Here is a 15,961-nt window from a genome sequence, read left to right as displayed (position 1 = left end):
CGCTTGCCTCTCAAAAAACCTCAAAACAAAACATGTTTTTAAAGTTTCACATGAATAAAACAATTGCAAATACAAAGAAATGATAAATGAAAGGGATTTTACCTTCATTGAAGACACCAGCAGCAAGACACCACATGGACCCCACCTTCCTGTTTTGCCATGACTTATTTCTTCAATCCAATTCAATAGTGTTTCTCACCATCTATATCAAAATGCTGGCACTTGAAACTTTCTGTGGCTCCATTTTGGGTTATTGAGGTGAGAAACATTATTGAATTGAAGAAATAAGTCACGGCAAAACAGGAAGGTGGTATCAGTGTGGTGTCTCACTGCCATATGATGGTGCCATCAACAATTGGGTCTTCAATGAAGGTAAAAGTATAAACTTTGATGTTCATTTGTCATTTTATATGCATTTGGAAATGTTTATGAGTCGCACGGTGGCCTCGTGGTTAGCATGTTGGCCACACAGTCAGGAGATCTGGAAGATCTGGGTTCGAATCTCCACTGGACTTGTGTGGAGTTTGCATGTTGGGTTAATTGGTGACTCTGAATTGTCCATAGGTATGAATGTGAGTGTGAATGCTTGTTTGTCTATATGCGCCCTGCCATTGGCTGGTCACCAGTCCAGGGTGTACCCCGCCTGTTGCCCGAAGTCAGCTGGGATAGGCTCCAGCATGCCCCTTGAAAATGGATGGATGGATGGAATTGTTTACTGCATGTGAAGGTATCATTGTAAAATTATAAAAACGTGTTTTGTGTGAACATTTTTGGCTTTCTGGAAGGGATGAAATGGATTTCTTATGGGGAAAAATGGATTCAGTTAGCGTCGATTCGTTCTGGAAGGAATGGACGCTAACCAAGGTTCCACTCTATGTGATATTGTCATATTTGATCACGTATTAAAGCATTAGACTTCAAAATGAGCTTTCATGGCAAAAAAATAAGATTTTGAAAATGAGCAAGCTTATCTGACATGTTGCCATTTTGGCGAAGCCATATCCTGGGATAGTCACATGACTGAGAGATGACTATGCTTGTACTTTCCTCCTCGTGAGAAATATGTTTCTAATATTTGGACGCAAGCGTGGAGCTGAATCGTCCGGTCGGGTGTACCTAATTTAGTGTCCCGAGGTTGGTACCTTCTTTGTGGTATCTCCTAGCAACAGGTGATGAAGTCTGCCCAGCAACAGAGTGACACAGAAGGTGTTTATCAACCCCCCAGAGTGACCGATAAAGGTAAAGTATTCATTGTCACAGTGCTAGCGTGGAACCACATCAGAAATAAACACTAATCAACTTCCACGACAACGTTTGGACATTTTTTACAAGAACTAAAAGGTGAACTTGGAACCAAACTTCAAACACACAGCATTTCCATTTCTTCTATAATAATCCCAACACTGCTTTTAGCAACAGGGACCACTTTAGCATCTGTGTGTGTGTGTGTGTGTGTGTGTGTGTGTGTGCGTGTGTGTGTGTGTGTGTGTGTGTAAAGGCTAATAGGTTGATTGTAGCTCTCAGGTCAACCATGTGATCTGGCTGTGCAAACACATTTAAGTAATGACTGCAATATAAGCCACATGCACCCCTGACACACACACACACGCACACACACACACACACGTGCAGTCTGAGACACAGACATGACTGAAGAAGAAAGACAAGAAACAAAAATGGGATGTCTCACTCTGTGTCTTTTTGGATGATGTTTAAATTCTTTATATTCTTCACATTTCTATAAATGTTATTAAACACGCATCTGTGTAGTATGTGTACATCGTGACGCCATCAAAGAACCATCCCTTTTTTTCATTCATTCATTCATTTTCTATGCCACTTGTCGTCACTATGGTTGCGGGGGTATGCTGGAGCCTATCCCAGCTGACTTTGGCCGACCTAACGTGCATATTTTTGGAATACTGGTACACGCAGAAAACCCACACACGCACGGGGAGAACACGCAAACTCCACACAGAGATGCGCAACGGAGATACGAACATCTCCATCTGTGTCATGTGAGTCTGCATGTGTGTCATGTGACACCATGTGTGTGCTACTCGTGTCAGCTGGGACCTCAACCCTCCACTTAAAAAAAAAAAAAAAAGCAAAACATATACTGTACCTTCAGAGGACAATCCTGACAAGTCAATCACCACGTAGACCCGCCCTGCTGGCTCCAGGTCCACCTGAGGAGGAGGAGGAGGAGGAAGATGAGAGATTGTGAAGGGTTGTCGGGTAAGGAGGGATGGTGAGAAAGACACTACTTTATTTCTTCATGTTCTTCTCTTGCATCAACACAACACACTGAGTGCCTTCATTGGCAGGGCCTAACAAAAGCACACACACACACACACACACACACACTGAGATGTGGTGATGTGCTCGTGTGTAGACAGCAGACAGAAAGCAGAGACGATGTGGGTGAGAAAGTTTATTGCTCCATTCCAATTAAAGTGTGTGTTTATTTGGTTCTCTGAACACACGCTGCTTGTTAGCTTCACCACCTAGTAATGTGTTCCTGCTACTAGAGGGCAGGAAATAGCATTAATGTAGCTAATATCAACTTCCTGTGTGTTCTCAGTGGCTTACACAAATGTATTTTATGTCCCGTCTTACCGCCGGAAGCAGGTAGCCTTCAACACCAAGATTAAGATGATAGAAGATGCTTCTTCTACACTCATCTTCATCAGCCAACATCGTCTTCATGTGAATGTACTTTCCTGTCAGCAACAAGACAGTTGTCGTGGCAACGGAAGGGGGGTGACAGATTGTCCTGTTTACGTTCTTATTTGTCGGACCGAGCAGACATGCCGTTCATGAAAGATGTCGAGTCACGTTCAACTTCCTCCATGTTCCTCTGTGGTGCCTTCAGCCAAACAACACCTGAAGACAAGCCAACAAGACTTTATTTCTTGGAACTAATGACTAAAGGACAACCTTGCCACTCTACTACATCACACATGACATTTCACACACATGACTAAAGGACACATTTGCCACCCTATCATGTCACACACGACTAAAGGACACGTTTGCCACCCTATCACGTCACACACACAACTAAAGGACACGTTTACCACCCTATCACGTCACACACATGACTAAAGGACACGTTTACCACCCTATCACGTCACACACACGACTAAAGGACACGTTTACCACCCTATCATGTCACACACATGACTAAAGGACACGTTTACCACCCTATCATGTCACACACGACTAAAGGACACGTTTACCACCCTATCACGTCACACACACGACTAAAGGACACGTTTACCACCCTATCATGTCACACACATGACTAAAGTACACGTTTACCACCCTATCACGTCACACACATGACTAAAGGACACGTTTGCCACCCTATCACGTCACACACACGACTAAAGGACACGTTTACCACCCTATCACGTCACACACATGACTAAAGTACACGTTTACCACCCTATCACGTCACACACATGACTAAAGGACACGTTTACCACCCTATCACGTCACACACACGACTAAAGTACACGTTTACCACCCTATCACGTCACACACATGACTAAAGGACACGTTTACCACCCTATCACGTCACACACGACTAAAGGACACGTTTACCACCCTATCATGTCACACACATGACTAAAGGACACGTTTACCACCCTATCATGTCACACACATGACTAAAGTACACGTTTACCACCCTATCACGTCACACACATGACTAAAGGACACGTTTACCACCCTATCACGTCACACACACGACTAAAGTACACGTTTACCACCCTATCACGTCACACACATGACTAAAGGACACGTTTACCACCCTATCATGTCACACACATGACTAAAGGACACGTTTGCCACCCTATCACGTCACACACATGACTAAAGGACACGTTTGCCACCCTATCACGTCACACACATGACTAAAGGACACGTTTGCCACCCTATCACGTCACACACACGACTAAAGGACACGTTTACCACCCTATCATGTCACACACATGACTAAAGTACACGTTTACCACCCTATCACGTCACACACATGACTAAAGGACACGTTTGCCACCCTATCACGTCACACACACGACTAAAGGACACGTTTACCACCCTATCATGTCACACACATGACTAAAGTACACGTTTACCACCCTATCACGTCACACACATGACTAAAGGACACGTTTGCCACCCTATCACGTCACACACATGACTAAAGGACACGTTTGCCACCCTATCACGTCACACACACGACTAAAGGACACGTTTACCACCCTATCATGTCACACACATGACTAAAGTACACGTTTACCACCCTATCACGTCACACACATGACTAAAGGACACGTTTGCCACCCTATCACGTCACACACACGACTAAAGGACACGTTTACCACCCTATCATGTCACACACATGACTAAAGGACACGTTTGCCACCCTATCACGTCACACACACGACTAAAGTACACGTTTACCACCCTATCATGTCACACACATGACTAAAGTACACGTTTACCACCCTATCATGTCACACACATGACTAAAGTACACGTTTACCACCCTATCATGTCACACACATGACTAAAGGACACGTTTGCCACCCTATCACGTCACACACACGACTAAAGGACACGTTTACCACCCTATCATGTCACACACATGACTAAAGGACACGTTTGCCACCCTATCACGTCACACACACGACTAAAGTACACGTTTACCACCCTATCACGTCACACACATGACTAAAGGACACGTTTGCCACCCTATCACGTCACACACATGACTAAAGGACACGTTTGCCACCCTATCACGTCACACACATGACTAAAGGACACGTTTGCCACCCTATCACGTCACACACATGACTAAAGGACACGTGACCATGGTGATAAAAAGCTCAACCGGTAGCACGACCCTCAAACATCCCAAATACAACATCTCCGTCCTTGTGAGGTCACACTGAGCACGCTCAGTCGCGCAGGTGTGCATATCTCCAAATATAGAGCAGGACGGAGAAGGAACAACCCCCCCCCAACCGTCACCACTGTGTGTGTGTGTGTGTGTGTGTGTGTGTGTGGGTGTGTGTGTGGGTGTGTGAGAGACAGACCAACAATTGAGTGTGTTACTCAAACACACACACATCTGTACAATGAGGTCAAAGTTCATAGGAAAGGCATGCAGAGGTGAGTTTTTTCCAAACAGCAAACTGATAACAAACAATAACAACACATGGTCTTCATTGTCCTTGTATGTTCATAAATATCTCTCTCTCTCTCTCACACACACACACACACACACACACACACACACACACACACAAGCTAATGAAATTCCAGGCTTTAACTCAATTGAGAAGCTCCATGCCGCCCCTCCCTCATGTGACAGTGACTGTTGATATGATTATTTGTAGGAGATTGACAACAACAGTATTAATATCTGATATTGGTGTATCAACCACGGCCTGACTGTTGTGTACACCTGCCAACTCTGCCTGGATACACACACACACACACACACACACACACGCGCGCCTACGGCCTCTCCGACCAAACATTTAGTTTTATTTATATTTATCTTCTTACAATACGGAGAGGGCCAATGGAAACTGAGCTGTGGGCTGCTTTGAACACCCATGTCCAAGATCGGGGGTGTCAAACTTGGTTATGGTTACCCTCAGAGGGCTACCTGGAACTGTGAAACCATTGTTATCATTTTCACTTGCTATTGTTTTCCCAACCAGTTACATCGGAACAAGTCAAGGTGCCGAGTGCAAATTTGCTATTGTAGAATTCTAATAATAATTAAAAAAAAATAATAAAGAATAATTAATGAGTAAATTAATTATCCATAAATAGATACTAATGCTAATACTTTTGAATTGGATTTGACAACCAAAAATTTGAACTTTGAAAATTGGCAACACATTTTTAGCCATAAATACTGTCTTTTTATTAACAGATATTTTTGAAATATAACATACAAATATTTAAATAAGTTAAAAAAAACATTAAATGTATCAAAATAATTTTCACAAAATTAAAATAACATTAAATAAATAAATAAAACAATAAAAATGCTAACATAGGAATACAATTTAAAGGTATATACAGTTTTTAAAAATAATATTACAACGATCAAATAAAATGTGTCTTTTTCACATACAGGCTTTTGTGGGCCACATAAGATGATATGGCCCCCAGGTCTTCAGGTTGACACCTGTGTCCTACACGCTCAGACTGACAGACATGATCAAAAATGAATGTATGATAACAGCGAGAAGGATACAAACATTTTTTAAAAAATTATGCTGACACGGAGAAGGACACATGCACTAAAGAAATAAATGTATGATGGCATGGAGAAGGACACACACAGTAAAGAAATAAATGTATGATGGCATGGAGAAGGACACACACATTAAAGAAATAAATGTATGATGGCATGGAGAAGGACACACACATTAAAGAAATAAATGTATGATGACATTGGAAAAGGACACATGCACTAAAAAAAATAAATGTATTGTGACATGGAGAAGGACACATGCACTTTTTTTTCTTGTTGTTGACTGCCTTGTCTGCCTTGTGCGCTGCTCTTAAGGAGGTTAAAAACCATATGGAAGAAAATAAAGCATTATGCAATGACATCAAGGTTCTGCAGGACGATATCAAGCCTTAATTGAAGACAATGCTGCCTTGCGTGCTGCTCTTAAGGAAGCTTAGAACCCGATGGAAGATAATAGAACATTACGCAAGGATGTTCTGCAGGACGATATCAAAGCATTACTGGAAGACGATGCTGCCTTACGCGCTGAGGTTAAAAACCCTATGGAAGATAATAAAGCACGATGCAATGATATCAATGTTCTATCAAGGCACTATTGGAGGATAATGCTGCCTTGCGCACCACTGTAGAGGAAGAGAAAGAAGAAAAGGAAAATATCACTGAGCAAATGAAAAATACAATTGATGAGATGGATCAGAATGCACAAATGAATGAAGAAGCTCTGCTTCTTCCTACCCCTTTTCGTGTGGAATTGTGAATTGTAACATGAAGCATTCAATGTAAACTGTATGCATATTCAAAATAAATTAAATCACAACCATAACTAAACGTAAGATGCCATGGAGAAGGACACACACATTAAAGAAATAAACGTATGTAATGTAATGTGAGAAGGACACGCATAATCAGAGAAGGTGGGAGATGATTCATGAGAGATACAGTATGTGTGCGTAAAACATGAACTACTGTATTTTATTGCAGAAACCAAGTTGGTTTCAGCTTGAGGTCGCCAACAGATGGCCGGACATTCTCCTTCAGGATTTTTTGGTAGACAGCAGAATTCATGGTTCCATTTATCACAGCAAGTCTTCCAGGTCCCAAAGCAGAAATGCAGCACCAGACCATCACACTACCACCACCACACTCGTCAGATATTTTCCCAAAGGTCTTGGGGATCATCAAGATGTTTTCTGGCAAAATTGAGACGAGCCTTAATGTTCTTTTTGTTCAGCAGTGGTTTTGGTCTTGGAACGCCGTTCCGTTTTTGCTTAGTGTCTTTCTTATGGTGGAGTCATAAACACTGACCTTAACTGAGGCAAGTGAGGCCTGCAGTTCTTTGGATGTTGTTGTGGGGTCTTTTGTGACCTCTTGCATGAGTTGTCGTTGCGCTCTTGGGGTCATTTTGGTTGGCCGACCACTCCTGGGAAGGTTCACCACTGTCCCATGTTTTCGCCATTTGTGGATAATGGCTCTCACTGTGGTAGGCTGGAGTCCCTAAGCTTTAGAAATGGCTTTCTAACCTTTTCCACACTGATAGATCTCAATTCATCTCAGTTAAGTTGTGTTTTAGCAGGGGGGCAAACACTTTTTCACACAGGGCCATTTAGATATGTTTTTTTCACCTTTAATAATAAAAAGTTTCATTTAAAAACTGCATTTTGTGTTCAGTTTTGTTGTAATGGACTAATATTTCAATTTGTTTGATGATCTGAAACATTTAAATGTGACAAACGTGCAAAAAAATAAGAAATCAGAAAGGGGGCAAGCACTTTTTCGCACCACTGTATGTGTGATTGACAGTACACAGATTGTTTCACTATCACATGTTAGCACTGCGCCATGCTGACATGAGGACATTCTGGAGATTTCTGTGTAACGACACGTACAAATGGACACACGAGCTGTGTGCGGAGGTGGAGGTGAGGGTTTTGGAGAAGGAGGAAGCGTCTGGGAAGTAAAGTGACAGTGAAAACAGGAAGTAGAGCCTGCAACAGGCTGCCTTTATTTTTAGACGCAAACACACACAGGCCTGTCCTGCTTCTTTGTGTCCACGTAGAGGACCACCCTCTGCTGCACCCCCAAGGGAAAACAGGGTCAAGTGGAGGTCAAGACTGTTCTTCCTCTTCTGTGCCCACGACTCTAAAGTGTTCTCCTAAACAAACGTGGAGAAGTGGCGGAGCGGGTACTACAAATAGTACCTGATCGTACCTGCTTCAGCCCATGAAAAGCACGAGGAGCTCCAGAAAAGTCAAGATGAGAGCGAACGCATCTGAGAAGCGTGTTGGCGTCATTGACGTGTTGCAACGTGACGTGTCAGGTGAGGACACGTTAGGATTGCTTCTAGTGATTCTTCTTCTTTTGCAGCCTGAGTGTCCTCACATCAGCACGACCGTCCTCTTCCAGAAGCTTCTAATAAAGTGCTGAGGACATTGTTACTGTTCCAGTGTTTGGACAAAGAACAACTGGTCTTTGTCATCCTCTGAACTTCTGTGAAGTGTTTTCCCTCAACAACAACATATTCCTCATGTCATGAACACGTTCACACACGGCCGCAAAGAGGAGTGAAAGGAGTGGATTGTGCATGACAGGCCACTGGTTGGCGACCAACAAACACTACCCACCCGTGCTGTAAGTCATGTGACTGCTGGACACTTTACTCAATGTTACACCCGTCACACCGTGCTGCACCGTGCACGTCTACACTGACCACACGTGTAAAACACCACAAACGCTATACAAAGCGGATGACGACATTGACAACATGTCTACGTGCTCACGTGTGTGCTTTGATTGCTACACCAAATAAATGACTTACTACGTTATTTCATAACATCTTTGCAACGTGTCACAACGTGATCCTCAAACTTCTGTTCACACCACACACACACACACACGCACACACCCACACACACGCATGCACATACACACACACGAATGGCTGACTGCAGCAGTTTGTCAGCCATGAGGGATCTAAGCATTTGGCTTCTTGTTGACATCTGATATCCTGATTCCTCCATGTCATTAGTGTGATAATGATGGCATGATATCATAGCATGATAATGGCGTGATATCATAGCATGATAATGATGGCATGATATAGTAGAATGATAACGATGGTATGATATAGTAGAATGATAATGATAGTATGATATCATAGCATGATAATGATGGCATGATATAGTAGAATGATAATGATAGTATGATATGGTAGAATGATAATGATGGCATGATATCATGGCATGATAATGATGGTATGATATAGTCGAATGATAATGATAGTATCATATGGTAGAATGATAATGATGGCATGATATCATAGCAAGATAATGATGGCATGATATAGTAGAATGATAATGATAGTATGATATGGTAGAATGATAATGATGGCATGATATCATGGCATGATAATGATGGTATGATATAGTCGAATGATAATGATAGTATCATATGGTAGAATGATAATGATGGCATGATATCATAGCATGATAATGATGGTATGATATAGTCGAATGATAATGATAGCATGATATGATAGAATGATAATGATGGTATGATGTAGTCGAATGATAATGATAGCATGATATGATAGAATGATAATGATGGTGTGATATCATAGCATGATGATAATGGCATGACATAGTTGAATGATAATGATAGTATGATATGGTAGAATGACACTGATAGTATGATATGGTCGAATGATAAAGATGGTGTGATATCATAGCATGATAATGATAGCATGATATGGTAGAATGATAAAGATAGTATGACATAGTAAAATGATAATGATGACATGATATTATAGAATGATGATGTATAGTACCATGATAATGATAGAATGATATAATAGAATGATAATGACGGCATGATATGGTAGAGTGATAATAATAGCATGATGTGGTAGAATGATAATGATGGTGTGATATCATAGCATGATAATGATGGTATGACATAGTTGAATGATAATGATAGTATGATATGGTAGAATGACACTGATAGTATGATATGGTCGAATGATAAAGATGGTGTGATATCATAGCATGATAATGATAGCATGATATGGTAGAATGATAAAGATAGTATGACATAGTAAAATGATAATGATGACATGATATTATAGAATGATGATGTATAGTAGCATGATAATGATAGAATGATATAATAGAATGATATTGGTGGAATAATATAATAGAATGACAACAATGGAATGATATCATAGAACAGCCATCACCAAATGGCGGACCCCGGTCCAGCGATGGCCCTTTACGGACTCGTGACCAATTAAAGTGAATGGGAAGTATAATAACATCTAATCATGATCGCGGATCGTTCGCAGCGGGAGCTTGTGGGCGTAATTGCTTCAGTTTGTACGGTTAACGTGACAGCAAACACAGTGACGTCACTCAAAATGAGCCAATGAAATCGTTCGTTTACCTGCCGAGCAGATGACAACCATCCATCCATGTGTCTCATATGCTCTGAAACTGTAGAACCCAGTATGAAAAATCTACGAGAGTCATAGCACATTAATTTACAGCACAGCAACGTGCAAATGCGTCTTCACTGAGGATTGTATGGACATTGGAGCAAAACACTGACGGGCGAGTTGCGGAGTGCTTCTGCTGCAGAGATCTTACTCAAAGGTAGGCCTGTCACAATAAAACATTTTGCTGGTCGATAAATGTGCTACAAATGACCATTGATAATCGATAATATCAACTCTTTTAGAGCATTTTTATCATTAAATCACCTATAATTGTGATGAGAGGTGTAACTCAAATTTGCAGAGAGTAACGACAAATTTGCAAGCAGAGTAACAACACAGCTCACAATGAACTTCCAAACCCCAATGAAATTGCGGGAGGTCAACACTTCACATGCCAATCTTACTCATGGTGTCAAAAAAGAGCTAAAACATCACACAGCAACGCAATAGGTGAATAACAACAGGCAAGACACTACTAACGCATAATGCACAGCAATTTTGCACACCATTTTGCGCTGTTTCATTTTACATTTACTCCGCCGATCAAATGCCTCAGTAAGCGTTGACTGTCGGGACGAAGGCTCTGCTGCACATACACAATGGAGCTGTGGTACTCGGCTTAGAAAAAATGGATTTTGTTTGCTTGCCAACGTGCTAACTGCTAGCACTCTGTAGGTGTATCTACTCCCTAGTAGCCCCCGCCTCCAGTACTGGGACAAAGAGGCTGAATAGCTGACAGGAGGGTTCACTCTCTCCATTCATTCCACTATGGATTCTATATTCTACTATATTGTTTGTACAGTCAAACTTTTTATGATTCATGTGAAATTTGGCCATGCTTTCTTTTAAATGCCATATAGGTGCCAAAAAAAGTGCAGTGATTAGGCCTGTCACAATAGCAAATTTTGCTAGTCGATAATTGTGCTATCAATTATCAACAATAATTGATAATTTCGACTATTTTTTAACGACCATAATATCATTAAGTTTATCATTAAATGATCACTGTGTCATGTCACATTTGAGCCACTAGATGGTACTCAAGTTTAGTGTAGTGTATCTGTGTGAGGTACAGACGATGCTACTATAGCGCTTACAAATCACGGGGTGTCACCACTTCACATACCCTAGGCATTGCGAGCTCGCGCCGCCCGGCAAAATACATTCACTTTGTCAATCAAACGCCCCAACAAGCGCCAAAAGCCGAGACGAATGCCCCACAGCACATCCACACTGGAACTGTGACATTTGGCTTAGAAACTATCGCTTATTTGCTTTCATTCATATTAGCGTTTGCTTGCTAACTGCTAGCTAGCACTCGGTGTATTCAATCGCTATGTAGCTTGCCCCCGCCTCCATGTGCTGTGACAAAGACGCTTAATAGCTGACAGGAGGCTCACTCTTTCCCTTAATTTGACTATACAACCATTGCACTCAGACACCGGCAGAGTGAACCCTCTTGTCATCCAGCATGAGTGCTACAGCAAGACAAGGAAATGGAACAGGCATATGCACATGTTGCACATGTCAAGTTATCGAGCCCAGCCCCCAACCACCCCCCCCCCCCCAACCGGTGTGCCCCCCCACTATTTGAGAAGGGTTTCATTACATTTGATATTCATACCAGCTATAGTCTGTTTGACGCAATTTAAGGCAAAATAAGGTGAAAAAAATTGCAGAAACGAACCTTGCTAAATGTTAACTGAAGACCCCTGTCATGGATTGATCATGACGTCAATAGAATGAAGAAGAGAGTATGTTAACGTGATGAGAAGATGATACCATGATGTTGATAAAGATAAGATGCTAGTGCTAATGATAGAAAAGAGTGTGATGCTGGTGTTACGAAGTGATGTGAGTGTTGTTGAGCATGCTAGGGTATAAGAGGAAGAAGGGAACATGAAGGTTCTAGAAGGTCTTACCCAGTCCTCCATGTGTTTGCTGTGGTTGTGCATGATGTCGTCAAACTGGATGACGCAGTTGGCCACGAAGTCGTCGTACCCGATGGGCGCGTCATGGAAGACGGACAGCTCGATGGTGCGGCCGTCGTGCACCTCCGTGGTGAACTCATCATTCCACGTCGGGCTGTTGGTCCTCTGCCGGGTGCAAGTCTGACCCACTCGCGAGTCGTCCACGTTCAGGGCGATGTAGGTGTCCAGGAGGAAGGTCGACTGACTCTTGCCCCCTACGGCGTGACGCAGGGACCACGCCGTGGGTTTCAGGTCCAGCGCCTCGCAAATCCTGATCTTCAGCTGCCCGTTGAAGACCACCATGGCGCTGGGGGGCGTCCAGACAGCTGATGCCTCCGGAATCAAAGCTCCCCCCACCCCCTGCAGACACTGCAGCGACTCCTTCCTGGTGAGAGAAATGCAAAGACTGCAGTCAACCTTTCTTCTTCCTTAGACTGGAGAGCATTACAAGCAAAGAAGCCGGTAAACAATCCAGCAAATGTGGCTGTCACGCCCCCCCCCACACTCGTGCGTGCGTGTCTATGGTGGTGGGGGTCCTGCCTGGCGTCTCATTGCAAACAACCGCAGCACAGGACAGGAGGGAGGGGCGGGTTTCACGCGGTAGGTCGTCTCCTGCAGCTCATCCACGGAAGTTGACCTTCTCCTCTACCTCAGCAGATCCCCAGCCTCCAGTGCACGAAAACATCAGAAGTGTGGTGCGGAGGCTGGAAGATGCAAAGTGAAGAACATGCTCACAGTTCCACTACCAGGAAATATTATTATAGCATCAATAAATAGTGAAAAAAGTGACTTTGTAGCATTTTTAGTCAACATTTAGTAAAAGAAAGATGATCTCTGGATTGCGACAAGTAACAGTTTGCAGTACAACCATCTTAAAATATGTTTTTTTTTATTTGTGCAAGAATAAAAATCATGCATGTGTAGATGTGGCACTGTAAACCCGCACCTTGGTGACATGAAACGGCAGCCAGTGTTGCCGTCATCCACACATTATTGCGTTTTCTACACTTGCTGGCTGGACAAAGCACAGCAACACCACCACAATGTGCCCTTTGTTGCCTCCTCACAAGCAGAAACCACTACATGGGATTTATGTGCACGCCAGGAGAGGTCCCACGTCTACACGGACACACACACACGCGCACGCACGCACACACACACACACAGAAACAAAAGAGAATGAAAACATTTCTAATAAACCCCACATCTAAACATAGCTGAATAAATCATACAGTGGAGTTTTTAAAAGTATTCTTTCGTGATGAAAACACTAACGTGTGACATGACATGCTGCAAGGATGCACGTGACGTCACTGAGCAGCCACAGGAAAACGCTGCACTGCTGCCGCCTGCTGGCCAACGCTCTTCATTTACCTGCAAGTTAAATAAGATACAACTTTCAATTAAAAAATAAAAATATATACATATAGAAATATATTAATGTATATTCATAACAAAATATACATTTAGACATAAATACATGACGTAATGATGTCACGTGTACGGCTAGTTTGTGCAACTTGTAATTCCAACTCTTTAACAGCAGAGGGCGTTTTTTTCCTAGCAAACGCTGTTCGAGACCCAATAATGCATCAAAACTTCTGCCTTGACAAAGATAATCATGTTGACTTTTCACTCATAGTGTCAGACAGGTACTCCAGTGACAACATGTTTATTATTATACTCTACCACATCATACAATTATGATTATTTAGCTACTGTACATGAGATGGTTCTCGTTAGATCATATTTATTTAGTTATCTGTACAGACCACCGAATGAGTTGCATTGTTAGAGCAAGAACAAAGACACTAAAAAAGCTGCCATCCAGGAAAAAAACTTTACAAGTAGCACTTCATCTGGAAATACTAAGCAGTACACAGATGAGTATTCTTGCTGAAGTACTGTATGATGGGATGAACACGCTGTGCATCCCAAGAGAGAAAGAAAATATGCCCCATCATAAAGTGCATGATATATTATAACAGGTCACTTCAACTTCAATAGTACATAATAAATAATAATAACACATCATAACTTAAGAAGTTCAGTCCTGTGTGTATTTTTATCGCTCCCCTTCTGTTGTGTTGAAAAGCCACATGGCGTGGGGGAAGAATGATCTGCTCATTCCATCAGTGGAGTGGGACCGGTGATAGTAATCTGCCACTGAAACTGCTCTGCTGTCGGGAGATGATGCTCTGCATTGGATGATGCTGGTTGTCCATGATGGATAGGAGCCTCCTCAGTGTCCTTTGCTCTGCCACACATGTCAGGCTGTCCGAATCAGTGCCAATGACAGAACCTGCATGCTGCTTACTATTCCTTCAACAGGCTTAATCAATATACTTACTGTTATTGTTCTACAAGCTAAACTACTACAACAGTTACTAGTACTGTAGTTACTTCCACTGCTGTACTATTCTTTTCAAAAGGTGAACTACCTCAGTTACTCTTACTCTAGTTACTACTACTGTATTAGTCATTTGACAAAATGAACTACTTTAGTTACCATTACTCTAGTTCCTATGACTACACTATTCTTTTAAAAAGGTGAAGTGCTACAGTTACCATTACTGTAGGTACTACCGCTTGACTGATTAAGTCTTCTGGTCAACAACCAAAAGGAAAGCAAAACAACGAGACGCCATGATTGTATGTGCGCATGCGTGCGTGTAATGTCCCTTTAACCGCGTGGACGAGCTGCTCGTGCGCGGGTCTCTGGTAGAACTTTCCTGGCCGTCAGAGGGGACACCCGGACGGAACTCCAGCTTCCGTGTGTCCACGTCTACTTCCAGTGCTCCCTGTAAAGACATCTTACATATGAGACATCTTACATGACAACTGTTTCCACACCGGCGCTTCGTCAGGCAGACAGTGGGAGCACGTGAGGTGTTTTGGGCGGAAGGAAGCACGCTGTGGCCTGTCCTCAGCGGCGCCATGTTTTCACCTGTCCCGCCGGCAGGTGAGGGGGCGTGGTACCGATTGATTGATTGGTTGATGGATTGACTAATCGAGCCGAGCATGAGGCGCATGCTCCAGGTGGCCGTGCTCGTGACTCTCCAGCTGTTTGTCCACGCCGGCAGTTCCGCGTCCACGTGCGGCCCGAGCTGCTTCTCCGGTGCGTGCGTGAACGGCTCGTGCGTCTGCCACCACGGCTGGGTGGGCGACCAGTGCCAACACTGCCAGGGCAGATTCAAGTAAGTTCCACTGCGTTGACCTCAT

At 42.9% G+C, this 15,961-nt stretch overlaps 2 protein-coding genes across 11 annotated transcripts in view; one reads left to right on the top strand and one right to left on the bottom strand.

Annotated features, from left to right (window-relative positions):
• LOC129193637 (protein kinase C epsilon type-like) overlaps window positions 1–14,085 on the bottom strand; it is a 49,390-nt gene extending 35,305 nt beyond the window's left edge. For 2 of the 3 annotated variants that reach the window (XM_054798018.1, XM_054798019.1), the window contains exons 1-2: window positions 12,692–13,443; window positions 2,126–2,189 (exon numbers count right to left, since the gene is read on the bottom strand). In XM_054798018.1, the coding sequence (XP_054653993.1) occupies window positions 2,126–2,189; window positions 12,692–13,042 (415 nt within the window). In that variant the 5' untranslated portion in view covers window positions 13,043–13,443. Of the gene's footprint in view, window positions 1–2,125; window positions 2,190–12,691; window positions 13,444–13,685; window positions 13,859–14,014 lie in introns of those variants that run through there. The other variant, XM_054798020.1, reaches the window with a different exon arrangement.
• A 1,337-nt stretch (window positions 14,086–15,422) lies between these two features.
• The window catches only part of atrnl1a (attractin-like 1a), a 157,182-nt gene continuing 156,643 nt past the window's right edge, over window positions 15,423–15,961 (top strand). For 3 of the 8 annotated variants that reach the window (XM_054798007.1, XM_054798012.1, XM_054798010.1), the window contains exon 1: window positions 15,424–15,936. In XM_054798007.1, the coding sequence (XP_054653982.1) occupies window positions 15,761–15,936 (176 nt within the window). In that variant the 5' untranslated portion in view covers window positions 15,424–15,760. Of the gene's footprint in view, window positions 15,937–15,961 lie in introns of all 8 variants that reach the window. The other 5 variants (XM_054798011.1, XM_054798009.1, XM_054798006.1 and 2 more) reach the window with 3 other exon arrangements.

This window comes from Dunckerocampus dactyliophorus, chromosome 14 (genome assembly GCF_027744805.1).
Source record: "Dunckerocampus dactyliophorus isolate RoL2022-P2 chromosome 14, RoL_Ddac_1.1, whole genome shotgun sequence".
In the NCBI taxonomy this organism is placed as follows: Eukaryota; Metazoa; Chordata; class Actinopteri; order Syngnathiformes; family Syngnathidae; genus Dunckerocampus; species Dunckerocampus dactyliophorus.
Note: the sequence above shows the minus strand (reverse complement) of the source record. Positions and strands in the feature narration are given on the sequence as shown.